The sequence below is a fragment of the Cydia amplana genome, chromosome 14 (genome assembly GCF_948474715.1).
Source record: "Cydia amplana chromosome 14, ilCydAmpl1.1, whole genome shotgun sequence".
In the NCBI taxonomy this organism is placed as follows: domain Eukaryota; kingdom Metazoa; phylum Arthropoda; class Insecta; order Lepidoptera; family Tortricidae; genus Cydia; species Cydia amplana.
Genome location: NC_086082.1, coordinates 12,619,090 through 12,639,448, shown reverse-complemented (window position 1 = coordinate 12,639,448; position 20,359 = coordinate 12,619,090). Strand labels below are relative to the sequence as shown.

Sequence of the window (20,359 nt, the reverse complement as noted above, 5' to 3'; positions counted from 1 at the left end):
CGCATGTTTCATTAAAATTGGACGAAGTCCAACTTAAATTTACTTGTTGTGCTTTCAGGGTTGATATAAAGTTCTCTGCATGACTCACATTTTATGGAGAAAATATTGCGAAAGGAATACTCATTTTGTTCCATTATTATTTTTTACCAGACGATGATGTTACTCTAGCAAAAAAATTGCATGACTACTTAGGGGCGAGACTTTTTGTAACTTCACGTAAGCGTATATAGTTAGCTAGAGCATCCGCATCGCACTTAACCGATAATGCGCGTCATTGTAAAACTTCAGGTGCGAATGTATTACATTCGTAATGTAATTAATTACTAAAATGACCGAACCGCACTTAAACCAGATTTGCGTAAGTGAATTCAAGCATTAGAATTACTTCGTGATGGTTGCGTGTAGCACGGAATTTACGAGAATTGTCGGGAGTCCATGGACAACGGGTCACATGCAAATGCTTACGATTACGAAGCATGAACTAGTGAACTTATGGGAACCTGTAACACCCGTTCTTATTTCTTGATCGTCTATTTCAACCATTGCTCTCCAGGGCCGTCCGATTCTGAGCCTTGTGTATACATAGTAACTTGCAGTGTGGTAATAAATAGTTTTTGGACCATATCTCACCATCTCATGAGCGCATATGTATCCCCTACCTTTACGCCTTTATGCCTTTACGCTCGCGACACTTTATGGTACAGCCTCGTTGTTTTATTTAGCTCCTTTTGAGTGACATACAGTTGAAGATATGCAAAGCCTTCTACGACAACGTCGACAACATTACATCTCTAGCGCGTCTCTTCGTCAGTATACAGACTTTCAGTCAGCTTTCAGCGCCCACGTATCTAAAGCATGCCGGATGATCAAGAAGAGTAAAGTTCGAAAAAAAGGGCCAGTTGCGCCAATTAGATGTACGATGTATGTATTAGATATACTGATCAACACCACTTAGCAGTGACTATGAAACTTCTCATACAAAAATATTTAGCGAACGGTTTAGTGCAACCAACGCTTATTCCTCCAAATTTTTTATTCTTAAGGTTTTCAAAGTCACCCTTGATTGGTAGACCCTAAAAGTCGACTCGCCGAGGAAATGAGAATGAATGGCAAGGTTTATGGGTCATAATGGAATTTACGGCCCATTGGAGCGCATTGCGGTGGCTTAAGAGCGCAAAGGTCGCTGTTTACAGGTACATTTGTGGTAATATTTACTGAAAGTCGTCTTGCGTACTGTAAGAGAGGTTAGTTACTCGTTATTCAGGAAGGACGAATTTTTAATCGAAGACTTCAACATTGCCGATGCGAATATTTATTCAAATTCAGCAAAATGTTCTGCCGGTGTAAACAACTGTGGTAGGTAGTTATATATGAAGATACTAGTAGAAACTTTAAGCGTCGCCACGTGGGTGTAACCACCCTCAGAACGCCCAACTAATGCATATTCAATGTTTTCAGGTTTTATCGCGTGACGCACTTAATGACCTTACGCTTTTTACGGCGCGGCCATTCACAGATTTTTTGTACATGTCTCTAAGCTTTTGGTAGCCCACTTTGATCTCTACATTCCCAAACAACAGTGCGTATACAGGTCTACTACTTTTATTGGTTTGTATTTGGTACAATGGGTAAGCTATGTGAATTACTTTTTGGCTTTTACGCTCGCATTCTGACAGTGAACTTGACATGGGCATAAAATGAAGTTGCCCGTGGGTTGCCACTGCATTGATTTATGCTTTTGACTAGCACTAGCATGTAATACAGGCACGACATAATGACTTACTGGATTTGAGTTCACAAGCATTTTTGATGACAGCCCAAGTAGGCCTCGGCAAAATGCCGGGACGACACTAGGAAGATGATGATTGATGATCAGTGATCGGCACGACCCGTGTCGCACGGTGTCAATGACCTCAATCATTATGTGAACATGGATATGCCCCGAGATTTCGGTCTTTTTAGGAAGTCAGTATTTATAACATAGTAATATATCAATTTTTTATTTAATAATTAATTATACATTTTATAAGCTTATTTAACACTTTATCGTATATTTGCAAATATATATCATACAATAAAATTATTCTATTTAACAAAATCACGGAGTTATGTTATAATTTAATCATGTCCATATTATGATTTCTGCTCGTAATCCCGCGGTGCGTCACGGGTCGTGCCGATCACTGTTGATGATAGGTATTTTAATTTTGAAGAGGGTGTATCCAGGAGTATGAAAATCAACATAAATTGACATTTGAATCACTGTGTAAATACGCGCCGGCTCTCATATAATAAATTTGTTATATTCATCCCGCGGGAAAAGTTTTAATTAGTGTAAATTTTGTTCAACACAAATACGAACATTGTTATTTCCAAACAAAGCAAACATACATCTACAGAAAACAATGCAAAATGAACCTGTACCTCTCAATATCCATACAGATGCGTATTAAACAGGTATTGGGGTCTGTGATAAGCAAAAGGGCGCATCTACATATGGATTTATTTGGAACGTACGGCTTTTCGGCCTAGGGTGGTAAAGTAATGAGGGTAGCACGTTAACCCGGTATTGCTAATGAATAAACCTTATCGCGCAGCTGCTAACAGCCTTCATTGTATAGTGATCATGGTTATGGTAATCAAATATGCACAATCCAGTCATTTTGTACGTAAATTCGTGAGCGATATGATTTTAGTCGTGTATACCGTTATACGCGTTGACTAAATCCAGAAACCAAATACATAGATACTGTCATTGTATCATGTCTAGGACCAGAGGACTTTAATTCATGTTAAACATTAACTTAAGTATACATATTATATTACGTTTGGAATGTTCGTTTCAATATCACACGTAGTCGGAAATTGATTAGTGTTGACATTGTGAACGTTGTTAGGTTTCGCTGTCTAACCTTCCTTTGAGTATCATGTCTATTGCCACTTACATAGTAAGCACTTATGCTTGCTTGAAATGGTATTTTAGATGTTATTTTATTATATGCAATTATTAGTGCGCTTTTTTTTTTCAATACTATGTTAGCAGTCGCTGATAGTCAAACTTTCATTACTTTTTCTTTTAACGCAATGTGTTTCATGTAAATACATATACGTTATATTTAGCAGACACTTTAAATTGCTTATTTACTTTATTAAACAAAGCTGGAAAGCATTCTACATAAAGAAGTAATTGCAAAACTATATTCTCCTAACTGACCCAATTTCAAAACATTCCATTTCAAGTGCTTCACTGTTAAACCTCCAAGTATTCGGTGAAAGTAAAAAGTTTAAGAGCTTTTATTGCGCAGTAAACGCCAGTCATGATTACAAAGGGTCAGAAGGCCGGTTCCTATTTTACAACTTGTTATTTTTTCGATCTTGTTATGACACCACCTTGACACGGCTTGCAGTGCATCTCCTGTGCACCAACAAATGCGAAATGCCTTATGAGACGACTCCTGATTGCCTTTCGTCAGCATCCAGAGCGCGAGGGCTCAACGCTGATTGGTCCTCACGGTCAAGGTCGTAAGCATCGATATCAAATTGCTAAAGCAGAATCAGCCTCCAGGGTTCGCCATGGAAACTAATTTGATAATGTTGGGTTTCAAGGACAGGTACCCAAACTTTACAGGCGCGCCCAACAACTTTACTTAATGGGGAAACGAGGGTATAACGTATGGAGTAATATGTTGTTATTGTGGTATATTCGGGACCCTTTTAACAACACTTTGTGTGCAATAAAGCAATAAAGTTAGTGTTAGTCGTGTTTTGTTCACGTTTTGTTTATGTTAAGGTCTGCTACAAAAGTAAACCATTACTCATTAGCAATGGAAATGCTAACAAATATTAATGGATATCTCTGTTTGAAGCTAATATACACTCATAGCATAAAAATAAATTTTTGTCAAAAATTTCATTTTTGGTACAAGCTTTTATCGCTGACTGTACTTTTCTTATGACAGACAACTAATACTCATCGAGACAATTCTAAAAACCCCTAACACAATTAGGTCGCGTTGTTTCATCACAGAGTTCCTATGGCCACCTCCTGTCTCCATCATCAGATCAGCTCGATGGTACCATAATATTGCATTGTCACCCGACTTACATGTGTATGCAAAATTTCAGCTCAATCGGAAACCGGGAAGTGGATCAAATTTAACTTGCAAGATTCCATTACATGTTAGTTACATACAGGTCGACCTAATAAAAGCTTGTTAATAATTCATCCACCCTTTGCTACTTTTAAAATGTTTTAAAATGATCAAACTTTCATTTAAAGGTACTATAAGCTACTGATGGCTGTGCATATATTTTGACCAGTTTACTTTAAAGAAACCTTGAAAGTAGTTGAAAGGACCCATCCTGAGTTGAATTTTTTGTTTATACGAGATGTACTTGAAATCTTCTTTCAATGTGGGTCTATTCGTTATGCTATTCGAGCCTTCTCGTCACGAGCCCACTAACCTTGCAAAATGTTAACATTCTGTAAAAGCAACCTGTCGCGAGTGCCAGGCACTGCGATGACGTTTGACAGCAATATTCACCGCTGGCAACCCTACCAGGGAGTAGTGTATCTATGGTGAGTAAACAAGCTTCATGGTCTATGGAAGTCTCTATGGTCATAATCTTCATTGTCTATGGAAGTCTCTATGGTCATAATCTTCATTGTCTATGGAAGTCTCTATGGTCATCACTGTCTCCGTACACGTGGCTAATGAGATATCATACTTTGTCGCCATTCCGAGAGGAACAGTGAAGTGTGTTAGAGGTTATGTTCATCCTACGAAGCAGGGAACCACATGGGCTGGTCCCCCTAAAGCTGAGTATTCTCCACTTGTTTGTATTTGTTTTGCTCTCTATCCTGATCATGTAATGTGAACTCATAATGTAGCTAATTTGTTTCACTACTAGTTTCATGACTCTTGATACCTAAGATCCTCCATGAGAATTACTTCTATAATGTTTGTCCCCGTAACTGGATAGATGTGACCACAACTTAGATAGGGTCGACGAGGAGATGGAGGAGGAGAATGGTTCAATATCGGCAGCCTGTAAAAGGGGGCGCTAATGCCTGGAACAAGTCTGACGAGACATATCTATATGACGGCGGCCCGTGCGGCGTTCACGCCTTGACTATATCGGCGACCATTTGGTGGTGTTAACGCCTCGAATGTATCTTATCCGTAACGGCAACCACTTGTGGTGTTTAATGCCTTGAAGTCTAATCAGCGTGTATGATCAACGGGACATTACCGACTAACTGACCAAGTAACTTAGCAGAGTCTCCACGACATTACTGACCGACTGAATCTCTATTAGACGCATGTACCCACCATATCTTCATCATGCCAACTTGTATTAGTAGCTTCGTGAAACCCCAAAAGATATCCGAGATACTCAGTGATAACGGTGATGTCATAGATCACTTAAAACCCTTAGGTGGTGCGCTGGAACACCGCAGGCGTGGACTATCATGCGAGGAGCACGAGTTGTCCGAGGGCATAGACGTGGGAACCTCAAGGCTTATACTAGGAGATAAAGGTAAGATTCAAACATCTTTATCTCATACCATCGCGACGCCTTGTCAAGTCTCATTCACTCTACCACTGTAGTTACATAACATTCCCATAATGACAAGGGCGTGTCGCGACACAACCTAAACGGTCGTGAACTGTCCGTTAGAGAAAAAACCTCCCGCGAATGATCCGGCTGTGGAATGAGCTCATGATTTTCTCGAGGAAGGAAGGAAGGAGTATGATGTTCTTCAAAAACCCCCAGGAGTTGCAGGCGTCCATAGGCTACGGTGATCGCTTACCATCGTCATGGTATAAAAAAAAAACAATATGAGGGGAATCTTACCTGTAGTGTTGCCCGACATCTCTATGATGCATTTGGAGTCCCTGGCGATCTCGCGCGAGTTGAAGGGGCGCACGCGCACCGCCACCTTCACCGACGACATGGCGGCTTTTGTTGCTTTCCTGTTGCACTAACACATCGGTACGGGGACCGATTTACACCTGCAAAGGAGATACCATGTTAGAATAGAGGTTTGTAGTCTATCACCGGTAGTACTATTAGTTATTCTGTGCTATCACACACATTAGTTTATATCAGTTGATCATGTTACAACAGGAGGCTTAAAGAGCTCCAGTGTACAAGTGAAATGCACTGCAAGTGATGCCAACATGAAATTAGAGTTCGACTTCGAACCGGAACTCGTTCAAAATCTTGTGATGATTTCAGGTTCATGGGAACTATAACTCTATAACTGACAAGCAAATCCAAACTTTCCATGTCAGCTACAGTTGTTTAGACCATACATGTTTTCTTTCATATAGGTACAACGTACAACCAGCAAAATTATTAACTGAGCACCCTTGCATACAAATGTGACTGTAACGTATCGGTTATTCAACTACGAAGAACTTCTACTAGGGAGGTAGGGTTTCTTCCCTAAATAAATGAAGATTGCAATACTTAAACTTTAAAATTGTACAGGCGTCAATTATAGAAATCCAATAACATGAATTGTATATCATTGTTAATGGTCAACACGGCAAAAGAAATATTACAATAATTTGCAAAAGTCATAACGAAAATAGCAATCTTGTTGTGTTCAGGTATGTAGTAATAGTAAACCTCATAAAAAATAATGATAAATTAAACAACCTTTGTCTACCTCAACGAAATTGACATCAAAACATGTTAGGTATTTGCCCTAATGCCCTCATGAAGGTTAAAAAGACAGATACCTAAAGTCACTCGTATCACCATTTGCTATTATTTCTTAAATCAACGTTAAAGCATTTTAATTACATTTAGGTTCTAACGAATGATCGTCACAAACATCGTTAAAGAGCTGGGAGTAACTTCTGCCAAGTAACTTTGAATGTCGCTCCTAGAAAGCAGCAGCGCGGAAATATTAAAGGAGCATTTCTGTACCGTCTCAGAAAAGCTAACGAGCTATGTAGGGTAACCAGACACGAGTTTATAAAGTGATTATGTAACCAGTATAACCACTAATTTTTACCAGACTGCTGAAAAGCGTTGTTTTGATGAAACAATCCTTATTGGTAAAATAATCCGCTACTAGGGTTTGCACGACGGATCCGAAATGTATGGGAAGATCCGCGGATCCGGATCCAGATCCGGATAATTTCATACATTCCGGATCCGGATTGCAAACCCTATCCGCTACTCTACGAAAACATGTACTAAATCATTGAAGGGATGTTTACAAAAACAACATAACTGACTACACTGATTGACACCTGCAACGATTAATAATGTTCTTAAAAAAGTGTCAACCGCTCTAAGCAGTTATGTTGTTTTTGTAAACATCCCTTCAATTATGGTAGTTAATGCTTGTAGCCGTGAAGACAAATTTTCTCGCCATAAGCGATGGTGATCTTTAGAAGGACAAATAACACGATTTTTTTTCATCTGGTAAACCTAACATGTAGGCGTAGGGTGGTTCAATTGGGAGACTGTAGACTATTTCATTCCCCGTAAAGATTTTGTAAAGGCAAGTTCATGTTAGGGAAAATGTTTACATCTGGTAGCGCTACAACGCATGCGTAGCGTAGGCGTAAAGAGGTTCCGCTCCAATTGCGAGCCTGAAGTCAATCTCCTTCAACATAAACTATCGAATAGCAAGTGACTCGACCTCCAGACGCCTGGTAACCCTACGTGTAGGCGTAGGGAGGTTCCACTCCAATAAACTACCGAAGGACAAGTAACACGTCCTTAATAAAAATCGTTTCATCTGATAATCTTATTCGTTACAGTACTCCAATTGCGAGTCTTGGAGGCAATTTCCTTCGCCTTAAACTATAGAAGGACAAGTGAAACGACCTTTAGAATGCCTGATGCTTGATAACCCTACATGTAGGCGTAGGGAGGTTCCACTCCAATAAACTACCAAAGGACGTGTGACACATTTTTAAGAAACATTCTGTTATCTGGTAACCTTAAAGCCTAAGCAATCTAAGCATACGGTTCCACTCCAACTGTAAGACTGAAGACAAAATTTCCTTCGCCATAAAGACTTTAAAACGACAAAGCGACGTACACATCGGGTTCCAGAAAAATTATGTCATCTAATAACTTGTTCCGTTAGCGTAGGGAGGCCCCACTGCAGTTGCGAGCGTGGACGGTTTTATTTGGAATAATTTTTTTAAAAGGACTAATGGGAAACTTGAAATATCCTGACGTCTGGCAACCCTACTCGCAGTTGCAGGGAGGTTCCACTCCAATTGCGAGCCGAGACATTCCCTTGCGATAAAGATGGCGATCTTTGGAATTAATGCAAATGCGCAGTTTGCGTCATCGGCGTTAGACACGGGATGGCTTTTACCCGGTCATAATGCCCGTCGGAGGCGTTAGCATTTGCGAATTGTCTTGGGAAATTCCGCTATGGTTTTGTCCTTTAATTCGTACAAAAGTTTGTTGTTTTGCTTAAATGACAGTAATAATTGTGAGTTTTAAAATAAATGCTACCACTTTACGCAATATAACTACAACATTGTCTAATTGTCTTACATTGTAACACCATAAACCGTAATGAGATTCCCTTATTGAAATCGGAAATGGCGTTGTATAAACATTATGAAAATGTTTCGTTAGCCATTCCCCAGTGTGTAATTTGTGCAAGGTCAACCTTAGAACATTCCAATCTCTTACTGAACAAGGGCGACGAGTGACTATATAGTCCGAAATTTAATGCTTAATGGGAGGCGAAAAGTTAACGTTTGGAAAAATGCTTGAAAAGTAGTTAAATTTAGTACCTCTTAGTACCTAGTAGGTACCTCAAAGTCTTACGTTATTTTAGAAATTCATTACCTTGTATCTGAGAGTAGTAGGTATAATAAGTATAATAACTACTTCAAATGAATCTCTGCGGCATCTAAAGTCATTAGACTATTTACACGTGGAAACGATGGTCATTAATCATTATCAAAAGTCTTTGCGCGAAAATTTCCATGAAAAAAAATAAAAATGCTTAGGTTAATAGGTACCACAGAATCAAATGGAACCCCGTTTAAAAAGTACCTCGTTTCATACCGTTATGTATTTTAAGGTCAGATCGCACTTGTTTAATCTAAAAACTCGACTCTCGCGCACGCGCACCAATGGTAACGAGCTTAGTTTTCGTTTTTTGACATTAAGTGTATGAGTAATCGTAATTCCACAACCGTAACATACACTTATATGTTACTCCATCGAGACCTTAGTTCGTCAATGTCTTTCACTATTGCGCTGTTTATTATGGCGTTCTTGATTGTGATATTTATTCATATTTTATTTTCAAAGCGAAATAGTAGTTTATGCAACAGTGATATAATAAGGGTTCTTAAAATTCAAGGGTCGAAGTTATAAAACGAGACGTAGTCGAGTTTTGTAAAAAAAGACCCGAGAATTTTAAGAACCAATTATGAGCTGTTGCATACATTACTTTTTCTATGACAGCTGCAGCAAAAAAAAAAAAAAAAAAAATATTATTAAAAAAAAAGAGTTATTATTAAAAAAAAAGAGTTATTATTTAAAAAAAATTGAGTTATTATTGTAAATGAAAACATACCTCTTTCAATCAAGATGATCGGAACTTGTATCTTTAAAAATAATAAAGCAGTTGTATTATACTCATAAGATGACTGCTAGCAGTCATCTTATGAGCCTATAGACAAATCATTCAAATGACATTGCTTTAGATATCACTGTCAGTCATTTAATTGACACATTTAAGTGCTGGAGTAGAAAAAATTATTTCTATATTTCGGTTTCATTTAAAATAGTTGAGACTATTTCCATAATATTTTGGGGTGTATTTAGGTATTCTTCATAACAAGATAATCAATTATTTTCCATTTTGTAATGTTTTCTTTTTATTATCTATTGAGGTATGCAGTTAGTTAGTGCTTCTGGGCATTTTCCGTAAATCGACAACCATTGTGTCTATTTTGCGTGAAACGAGGTACCGCTACTCGAACTACCCCAGCTCCTCCATGTTTTTAGGTTACTAAATGCCTCTTTTAGTGTGCACGGAGTCCCTAGGTATTATTAAAAGGTATTATATATTGAGGTATGCAATTGCACCTACTATAAATTTAGACAATCTTATTATCTTTTTTTTTTTTTTTATTCATCATAAAAGCTAGTCAAGCCAGCTTAAATCTCAAGTAGCGGTAAAGTCTAATGGCGACAAAAACAGTAGCAAAAGCATTTTGTTAACATTCCCCGTTACACTTCGCAAAAACTCAACCGCTGTAAATGATTTAAGGTACCATTTTGGTGGCCAAACATTTCCAAACACGCTCTTACGCCACTGACAATAGAATCTTGCTCTGTTGCAGACTTTTTTTATTTCCTCGGCTATTTGACCTTAATGTTCTTCTGCTATACCATCGTCATTGTTACCTGACAGTTCGTAAACTGTATTGCTAAGAAATACGGTCTACATTTAGTATAAGCTGAAGTACAAAGACGCATACCAACAAAGTCGGAACAGTTAAACCTTATAACGTCTTCTAATAAGCAGCTCTGCGTGCCTTCGCATGTACGTGTCTAATTTACGAGTATAAAGAGAATATCGGTTGCAACGCAAGTGTAACAGTAGATTAATGGTTGGGTCAAGTACCAGTGTAATTGGTGCGATCGACACGGTCCAGCGGGCGGCGCGCGCGCCGACCGACAGCTGATACGATCGTTTCAAAACAAACGTTAACAAAGATCTTACAATTGATTTATTTAGCAGAGATCTACATCAGCAGACAATGATTTACTATTTTAATGCAATTTTTAAGTGGATCCTTGTTGATTTGCAAATATTTTTAAGCAGAGTACGCTTAGGAAACAGTAGTCACATTCGTAATAACGTCAACAGAATGCATTGAGTAAGAATTGGTGGTGTTGTCAAAGGTGATAGGTGTTGTCATTGTCATCCACAACGTCGACAGGCCCTTGTTCTTTACAGGTGTATCTCTTTTGTATTATTTTTTTAATTATTTTCACCAAAATAGTAAGGAGAGGCTTTGTATGACTAAGAAAACGAACTTGCCACAAATAATAGTTATTGCAAAGATTCTTCCAGATTACTCTGACTTCAAGAGATATACACATCAATGAGTGGACCAACATTAGAGATCTAGGGCTGAAAACCCGACGGCAAACAACATTCGTCAATACAGTCTTCACAACCATAACATTTTTATTACACACACTATTGCGACACTAAAATACAACGAGGAATTCACCACCAAATCAATACCTACTTTAAACCACAACTCAAAAATGTATTCCAAATGTCTTTCCACCAACACTTATTCCAAAAACCACTTTCACAATCCAACATAGAAATCACCGAAGTTCCACGTCTCCGAGACATTAGCGCGCACGTCAGGCCTCATGACGACTCGGCACAGAAACGGCACAGTTGCCAGCATAAGATCCGCGGATAGAATGGTGAATGTTTTCCTGAAAGCAATCCTCGCGTGCGGTAATGGGGCGCGCTCGAGTGCGCACCGGTACTCGAAAGTGTCGGTCGTGCTCGGCGCTGCACTGCTCACGCACTTACGTAACCACTGCATCAGCCTCACATCTTCCTGCCGATCCACAAGATCGAAAGGGCGGCCATGAAAACTCGTCGCCGCAGAGATGACTCACCGCGCGCACTAGCGCCCCCTACTTCGCGGAAAAGCACGTCGAAAGCCTTCAACCTCGGGCTGTGGAATCCGCTACGGACTTACCAGAGGCTCCGTGCGGTAGGGGTCCGAGCGACGAATCCAGTCGCGGTTTACACTATTGGGTTAGAGCGGTGCTCCGGTCAGGTCGCAGCGTCGGCCGGCATGGCGCGTCGCAGGGCTACGCGGTGCGACTGCGGGCCGCCAGCGGAGACGGCAGCGAAGCCCCGTGGCGCATGCGCGTACCCACCCCCGCGGCACTGGAGCCTTCGATCTAACGCCGCGCCGCTGCGCGGCCGATCGGCGCGCACCCACTACCGCAAATATCATTAACAAATCCACAATAACCCGACCGCTCCGAAGGATAGCGGTCACCATAAGTGCTATTTTGGGTTACGTCTCTAGTAATTACAATAATGTATAAAATTCATTTTCTCCTGATGACAGGCTTGGTAATAAAAGGACTCGAGCATGATTCATGTCGTAATATCTATAATTCACAACTAGTCGACGTTTCGTGTCCGGACAAATTACCCGGTTCGAGAAAGAGGCGCTCAAACAGCCTGCAGCCTCAATAATCCCATTCCTCTTGCGAGCTGGTTGCCCTTGCGTTTACAAGAAATTTCTTTAACCTTATTTAGAAACGTAACAGCGCAATTCAATTACTTACTTACAATGCCGAATTTATGGAATTTTTTAGCAAGAAAATAACGAGAATGTTGAGTTATTTTAGGATTGTCGGTAGCTAAAGGCATATCTAACCACTAGCTGGTTTATTAATGCAAATGACGAAGCGATCAGCTGAAATGGAGCCCGTTACAGCAATTCGGAGCACGTGCGCTTTGATTTCATCGGCTTGATCAATCTAGCTAGTCAGTGATCCACAGCCTGCTTTGAATGCTTGTCGATCCAGACACTATACCACAATTACATCCACTATCATCGTTACCGTAATTACTTTTCGAGAGTGCATTTTATCTATAAATGTAAAACAGTTCCGAAAGTTATGTAAATACGGACAGTCAGTCTTGAAATATACTAGTACCTATATATCTTCACATATTGTCGTGCACCACTAAGAAAAGATCTTGAAATTAAATTCCAAGGGGGTGAAAAGCAGTTGAAAGAGCAGAGGCTATTTGGCTATATATAAACTTAATACCTAGTTCAAACTTAACTTTGCCATCGTCAAACGGTCATCAGCTAGGTCAGTGAATGACCGAAACTACGCATTTGTCCGTACCGGGGCTCTAAACTAAACAATGACGCAGTAGCTACGTATTGATTTAACCTGCTACGCAGACGATATCTAGTCGAGACAAACTTCAGACTTAAGAAAAAAAACATTAACCTAAACATACCTATTCGTAACATACTAATCGCAATGTGTAATGTGTAATATCTTATGTAGGTAAGTACGTAGGCAACTTAGGCAACTTTGCATTTGTAAGATCCAACATTGTTTCAAAAACATGGATGGACATAAGTCTAAATAAACATAAAAAGTCAACGAAGACACTGAGTAGGTATCTGGTCTGGAGTTAGCATCAATAAGCAATTACATCGATTGTAGAAACTACTATCGTTAGGTAAATTGCTGTTCGGGTACGCATTACAGCATAACGCGTCGATAAAAAAAGTTTATGAAAGAGTCCGGAGCGAAACACGTTTCGGGTCACGGCTCGAGCCTTGGGGTCTTATTTATTTACCACGCGATATTGAACCGACGGAATTATTTCGGTAGGTACTCTTTGCGGGATGTTTGTGTTACCCCGGGGTACAACTTTTGGCGCAATAATTGATGGTCATAATAAACTCAAAACCAATAAAAAAGGTACATTTGAAATAGGTATTTTAGTTTTTTCTCGTGAGTAACATTTCGAAAATTTATACATTTACAGTTAGCATATTCAAATATTGTTACCTACATGTAATTCGACATGTAACTCATATTGTTTCTGTAATATGTATAATAAAATATTAGATGTGCCCATAGGTTTGCGGATTTTATACAAACAGCGGGCATATGATGAATGCGATTATAGACGTGACAGGGCAAACGCCACTTTTTAACTCCGCACAAGTAAAAGAGACAGATAATATGTATTGTCATTATCACGCAATCACGTCAACAACCGCTACCGCGGACTACACTGTTGTGCTTCTATTCTAACGACTTACTACTATAACGTCCATTCATTCTATCACAGTGGCGGCACAAATTACAATATGCATTGCCAATTGCGTCATATGTACAATCGCTTGCAATAATATGTTACACAACGAAGGCCGCAAAAATATCTGACACGACACGTCACATTTTTACGGCCTTCGAAGACTAACATATTATTGCACGTGACTGTACAGAATAATTCGACCTTTCCCTAACTCTGTACTCTCTGTAGCTTAATGACACCGCGTGAGACGAATCTGTGGCCAAGGGAAAATGGAGGCGCAAGATACGGGGCACCAAAATAGAAGATACACAGTCTAGCCTGTCAGTGACGTACTCGTAGGTTTTATATCGTCGGCGAAGTTTTTATATTTAATGCTAATAAGCACATCAACCACCCATTCAACGTTAACGGGTTAAGTGTAATTTTTAATTTTTTATCATATTACAACAACGTGGCATTTACGATATAACGTACTTAGGGTTGACTAAAATCATACCTATTAACCCTAAACGTACAGCCACGTTTAATACTAGATTCTGCATAAGCTAAATTTACACTTCCACAGTTTGACACTGCAAAGTCTGTGCAGAGTTGACTTAGTCTAGCTAGCTTGTCTATCAACCTGCAGAATTAACTTATATGAAAACGTGCAGTTTTCTTATAATTTAATTCGCTATTACTTCTAGTTTGCAATTTCACGAAACCAAGTTGAATGGCGTCAATTAATTGCTTAACTAGTAATTGCATCGTTTGATGTTAAATATCACTGTATATATCTTGTTTGTAAATAAAAGACAAATAGGTAATCTTCCAAATCGAAATCTTAACGCATACGATTAGTAAAGAAAAGAAAATCTTTGAATATACATAATTTTAATCAGTTGGTAAAAAAAACTCTGATTTCTACGCGTAGAAAAATGTTGTGGCGTTAAATAAATGTATTTTCTTTCTTCCTGTCTTTTCTAATTAATTTACTACTCGTTTGATTATCAAGCAGACACGCAATATTTGCTCACTGTTCGCGGATTAATCGTTGACCATTTCTAATATTTGTTGCAGATTTGCAGAACAAGGACTGAATTTTATCGAACGAGCGAGCGAAGCGAAGCGAAGTTCTTACATTCGACTTTGAACACGCGGCTGGCTAGGCACGTCTCGGCATTTCGATGTTTTTAAGCTGAACTGTCAGAAGATAGTTTGATACTCAATAACTTAAGTAAATTTGTTCTAATTTAAATGAAATTGGGTAAACGTGTAGTTGAGGGCATTATATTTTAGTCATTAAATTATGAGCAGGCCCGATCAAGAGGTTATTGAGCTAGAAGAGCTTAGAAGGCCAAAAAGCTGTTTGTGAGAGGTCTTGCTATTCTGGTCATTTTTTTGCAAGAAACATGGTCGAGTTTAGTATCAAATGAAAGTGCTCGACTTACACTTTTATAATATCGTTTTTAGATTTACCATTTTGAAATAATTAGCAACATAAAAATAAAATACAATAAACATAATATATGTATTTGACATTTGACAGGAAATATTTCGGCTTAGCACAGATACAGTTTATTTTAATCTCTATGGTGGTGACTTAAATCCAGGGGAGAGACAGCCGTATACGAAGCCCTTTATTCGAAAAAATAGCGCCATTTATATTACTTAACGCTAAACTTGTAAATGGCGCTTCAAAATTGATGCAAAAAAGCAAATCTTGTCAGTAGAAAAAGGCGCGAAACTCAAATTATCTATGAGACCATATCCCTTCGTGCCTACATTTTTTCTACTGACAAGATCTGCTTGGCCAACTATATTATGCATACTACTCTTTGCTTAAATCAATAAGTTAAGGGCTCCACAGACCTTGCAATAAATCCACGCGATCTTTGATCCATTGCCACCTATAGAGCGACATAAAATAGTAGAAATTAAATAAAATGGAACTCAAAAATGTCCATACTAAATTGTTGCCGTGTGTAAGCATTTTACGTCAAAAATGTGACAGTTACGTAGAAAGTGGCGCCCTCATTTATTTTCTATTATTTTATGTCGCACTATACGAGTACCTAAGTAGGTGCAACAAAGTCAATCGCTATATATTTTTTTGTTAACCGCGAGTTCTCAGTTCGGGACGAACTACTAGTTATTACAAGCAAAATTTCTGTAATTTAGAAATTACCATAAATATTTCCAATGTTCACCGATAAAATCCTAAATCGGGAGTAAACAATGTTACGTATAGGGCACGCTGAACCTCGGCGTGAACGAGGTTAACTTCACCCGTCAATCTTAATGTCTCACACTCACATCACCTCACCGGTCGCATCACGCAACCCCAATTATCGCAGCCATTGGCGATATTCGTCGTAAAGATGTGGGCTGGTGACATGACAGTCATTAAATCACTTGAACTGCCTAGTTTTACCTTTCCAGATGCTCAAGTAAGTAATTTCAGTTGCATTCAAAATTCACAAGCTGTAGAAAGTTTAAATGAAGATAAAATATATATTGCCATATTCCTCAACCTCGTACTGCCATGTCACGTAATTTATACAGGTCTTTGCCTCCCTCGACATCGTTATCAAACTATTTTGAATAATTTGTAAAGTTTCTATTGACATTTTGAATGAATGCGTAGTGAGTGACTTCACAGTCCTTAGGGAGGGCGTTTTAGGAGGTAATTTAAGGTCGTACGATAACCCGTTAGCATTGGCAGTGTAGTCTTATTGGCAAAGCAACAGTGAGCGAGTCCAATCTCGACTCTCGAGGGAAACATAATCCCGAGATCTTTAAACAAATGCACTACGAGTATCAGGGGGAGGAAGACGGGAAGGTCGGGACTCGCGTGCGAGACAGTGGTTGCAGTGGCGCCTGTAAGTGGCCTTTTTATACGTAAATTACATACCTACATTAAATTCTATTAACATAAAACTAATATGATATACGGCTTGAATCAAACATTGTAACTCACCCGACCAATAAAAAAAGTTGCAATCGTTTTGGAACAACACTGCCTCAAAGCAGACATAAACAAATTCTCATTTTTAACGCTCCGTTCTTTCGTTGTATAAAATAAGAAACTAAAGCATTAATTGTCTACCGACCTCAGTCCACCGACCAAAGAATAGTTAGAGTGCTAAAAACCTTATGTAGAAATCGTTCGCCAGACCCATGCGACAGGCAATTCTGTAGTCAAAGAAATTCCTATCAGATAAAGAACGTACCGCAAGCCGAGATAGCCGGGAAAGATACTAAGTGAAATAAATCGCGGAAAACGTCGGGTCAATGGACTTCCTGAAGTGTCCTGTTATTGAAAGGAATTGCTTTTTATTGCTTACACAATGCGACATAGGGAAAACGGATGGGGAGGGTGGTGCGATGTGTGATTGTTTTCTACGTTAAGCTTCTAAGCCTATTTAATCTCAAATGCTCGTCCTCTCAAGTATGTACTTACTAACGCCGAATAAAATATCAACTGAAATCGATGTCATATGCTACAGAAAAAGTGACCAAGCCCGCCAGTGGCGGAGGTCGGAGCGCCTATAACAGTGTATTCTTGGGTACACTGGAAACCTAACTTTTCCCTGTCTCTGTGTTCTTGTGCCCTCAACAATTCCCTGCACCGTTCATAGATATTAGCCCACAAAACACTGCACATAAAGGCTCACCGCGTGGACCGTTATTGACCACGTCGGCGCACGCACGTACGTTCCATTTTATGATATTTGACCGATCATCGCTGCTCTACGCCGATTATTGAGAAATTGACGTTTTACGTGGTGTAATTTGCTCGTAACATAACATGGATTTAAAATCAACGAATGTGTACAGAGGAACGAGCAGTTGCTTTAGGATTTTCCGTGGCCTGTTAAAGAGCAGAGCTATTTGAAGTAAGTAGCACGTCATATATTTCGAATGACATTTTGTTGAGTCAACTTACTGTTATCGAAGAACAAGAAAGCGTCTCAAGTCTTACCTGCAAAGAAAAGAAGATTTATTAATCTTAAATACTTAAAACAGTCATAAAGTTGCTATAGACAATGAAAACGAATATTCTTGCCAAACGAATTAATAGACGTAACGTACGTATAGTGTGATTTTGTTTAATTGTATTGAAACCTGATAACATCAAGGAATTACGAGATTATTAATTACGAGATATAATACAGACATGCAGATATAATACACACATATTTTGACCAAATACTACATACGACTATAGATTTCTGCTCTTCTCTTACGAAGCGCGACGTGTATACAGGTATTTCATACATACTAAACAAGCATATCGAAGGGGCCCCCACTGAACTAGAACTAACTAACGCGGAGTGTACGCTAACCACGATATTGCCTCCCGCCGGGTACCGCAACAAATATTGCTATGAAATTGAACGCAAACGCAACCCCTCGCGGGACTTGTGGAAACAATGGAATTTTATAATAAACTGTAGCCATCGTCGTATTTATTTCATGTGACCTACATTCGAGAAGTGACAAGCTGTGTGGGTGTGTAGTATTTTTATTCTCATCGAGAGTTTTGACGTCATTCAGTCATCATTCATAATACAATAGATCTAGGAAAAAGTTCGAAATCTCAATGTGATATATTTCGGCGATCTCGGCAACGGCTCTAACGGACGAAAAATCGATCTAGCTAGGTCTTATCTCTGAGAAAACGCTCATTTTTGAGTTTTTTTACATTTTCCGAGCCAAGCTCGGTCTCCCAGATATTGAGTTTTATAAATTCGACCCTATGATTTTCGTATATTGCATAGATTCAGAATACCTAACGCATGTTTCTCCAGTAGGAAACACATTTTTCAAGATGGCGGCGGGGCGATTCCTCGGCACACCGACCATCTAAAGCAGAGGGACCCTAGTAAAGTTCAATTGTAGTGTATAGTATTTACTAGGAACTCCGCAAGGACCTACATGTTCATGTAGCCCGGCAAACAGAAGCTAATTAGAACAAACCGATTGTTTGCGAAGTTCTGTCCCGCAGCGAATAGGGAACTGTTTCTGTTTGTCTTTTGGAATCAGGACAGCTGATTAATGCTTGGGGAAAACAAGATTTATTTATGTTGTGATTTTTTGAAGTGAAATCTTCTTTAGCGGCGCTGGGCACTTTTTGAGGTGGAGAAAAAATGATAAACTCGAGACAGCGTAAGGCGATCACGTGACTGTAAGGACTGTAAGGACCGTAAGGACCGTATTAAGGACCGTAAGGGGCGTAAGGTTTAGATGGCCACTCATAATCGGGGAGCGGTGCTCGGGCCCGGCGCCCCGGCGCGGAGGCGGGCAGCCTCGCGCGCCGCGGTAGGATGCCGCGCTTCAATAGGATAGGTTTGGTTAGGTTAGGTTCATTTAGATGGCATTTAAATCAATAAAGAAAAACTCAATGGTATTTGACATTTATGTTGCGGACTCCTTTTCAAGACTCTTTACCTATGTTCAATTAATTTGACGTTGTCATGGCAGTATGTAAATAAACATGTCAATTAAAAAGTGAGATCTTATTTGAGAATGATAATAATATATAATAAATTAATAGAATACCTCCGCTAAACGTATGTATCATGTTACCGGGCGTCGGTAACATAGTGAGGTGAGTTTTCACTTCTATCGGCACTCCCGGAGTGCAACCGTTGTTGCTTGTTTTTATAGGAGAAAGTATAAAATCATATTCTGTGACATTAGTAAGAGTAGTAGAACTAGGGTGGCGCAATTATACGATCGTATAATTTACCATTAAACAATATCAACGTATCCCCAGCAGTCCCAGCACAATAAAAATATTAGTTAATTATGTTCTTTAGTCTACCTACAAAATCCTCAAATGAAGAGAAGAGAAAGCAAAGAAACAAAGTAAACGACGTAACGATGTTGATAATTTCCCAGTTTATAAATCAAGCAAAGTCCATTAATTTCCTAAACGTTATCTAAACAACAACCCAACAGTTATGCAACTTTCACCGCAATAAAACAAAGAGAAATAACAATAAAAGCCAAAGTCCTTTTTAATGTAGTAATTACAAGTTAATTAGAAACAAGCGCGCCTGGAGACCCCATTCGGGATAATGTAGCGCAGCGGTCGGCAACCCGCGGCCCGCGGGCCGCATGCGGCCCGTGAACCTGTCACTTGCGGCCCGCGAGCCTCCCTGGCAATTTTGTATGTAATATTGGCAAGCGACAATGTCTAGTCTAGTCATAAATATTTACAAAGTGCGGCCCGCGTCAACTTCGTTACCTACTATGTGGCCCTTGGCTGCTAAAAGGTTGCCGACCGCTGATGTAGCGCGTTGTAGGCTGCGAAATGGAGTTTACATCTAAATACCAGCACCCCTAGCACATGATTAGCGCGACGGTCTCCGCGGCGAAATAGACTACCCGTCCTTTTCTATCTATGTTAATAAAAGAGGGACGGGTAGTCTATCTCGCAGGCGGCTCGGCAGGCGCTGGAGAATTGCTTCTTAGTCTTAGGTCGCCGTTAACTTGAACACTAACGTCGACTTTTAA

The 20,359-nt window shown here is 39.5% G+C and overlaps 1 protein-coding gene across 1 annotated transcript in view; it reads right to left on the bottom strand.

The window, feature by feature from the left end:
• Positions 1-11,895, bottom strand: part of LOC134654227 (kinesin-like protein unc-104) — a 72,475-nt gene extending 60,580 nt beyond the window's left edge. Inside the window, exons 1-2 of the mRNA XM_063509697.1 lie at positions 11,745-11,895; positions 5,860-6,017 (exon numbers count right to left, since the gene is read on the bottom strand). Coding sequence (XP_063365767.1) covers positions 5,860-5,959 — 100 coding nt within the window. The 5' untranslated portion in view covers positions 5,960-6,017; positions 11,745-11,895. The remainder of the gene's footprint in view (positions 1-5,859; positions 6,018-11,744) is intronic.
• Positions 11,896-20,359: the final 8,464 nt, after the last annotated feature.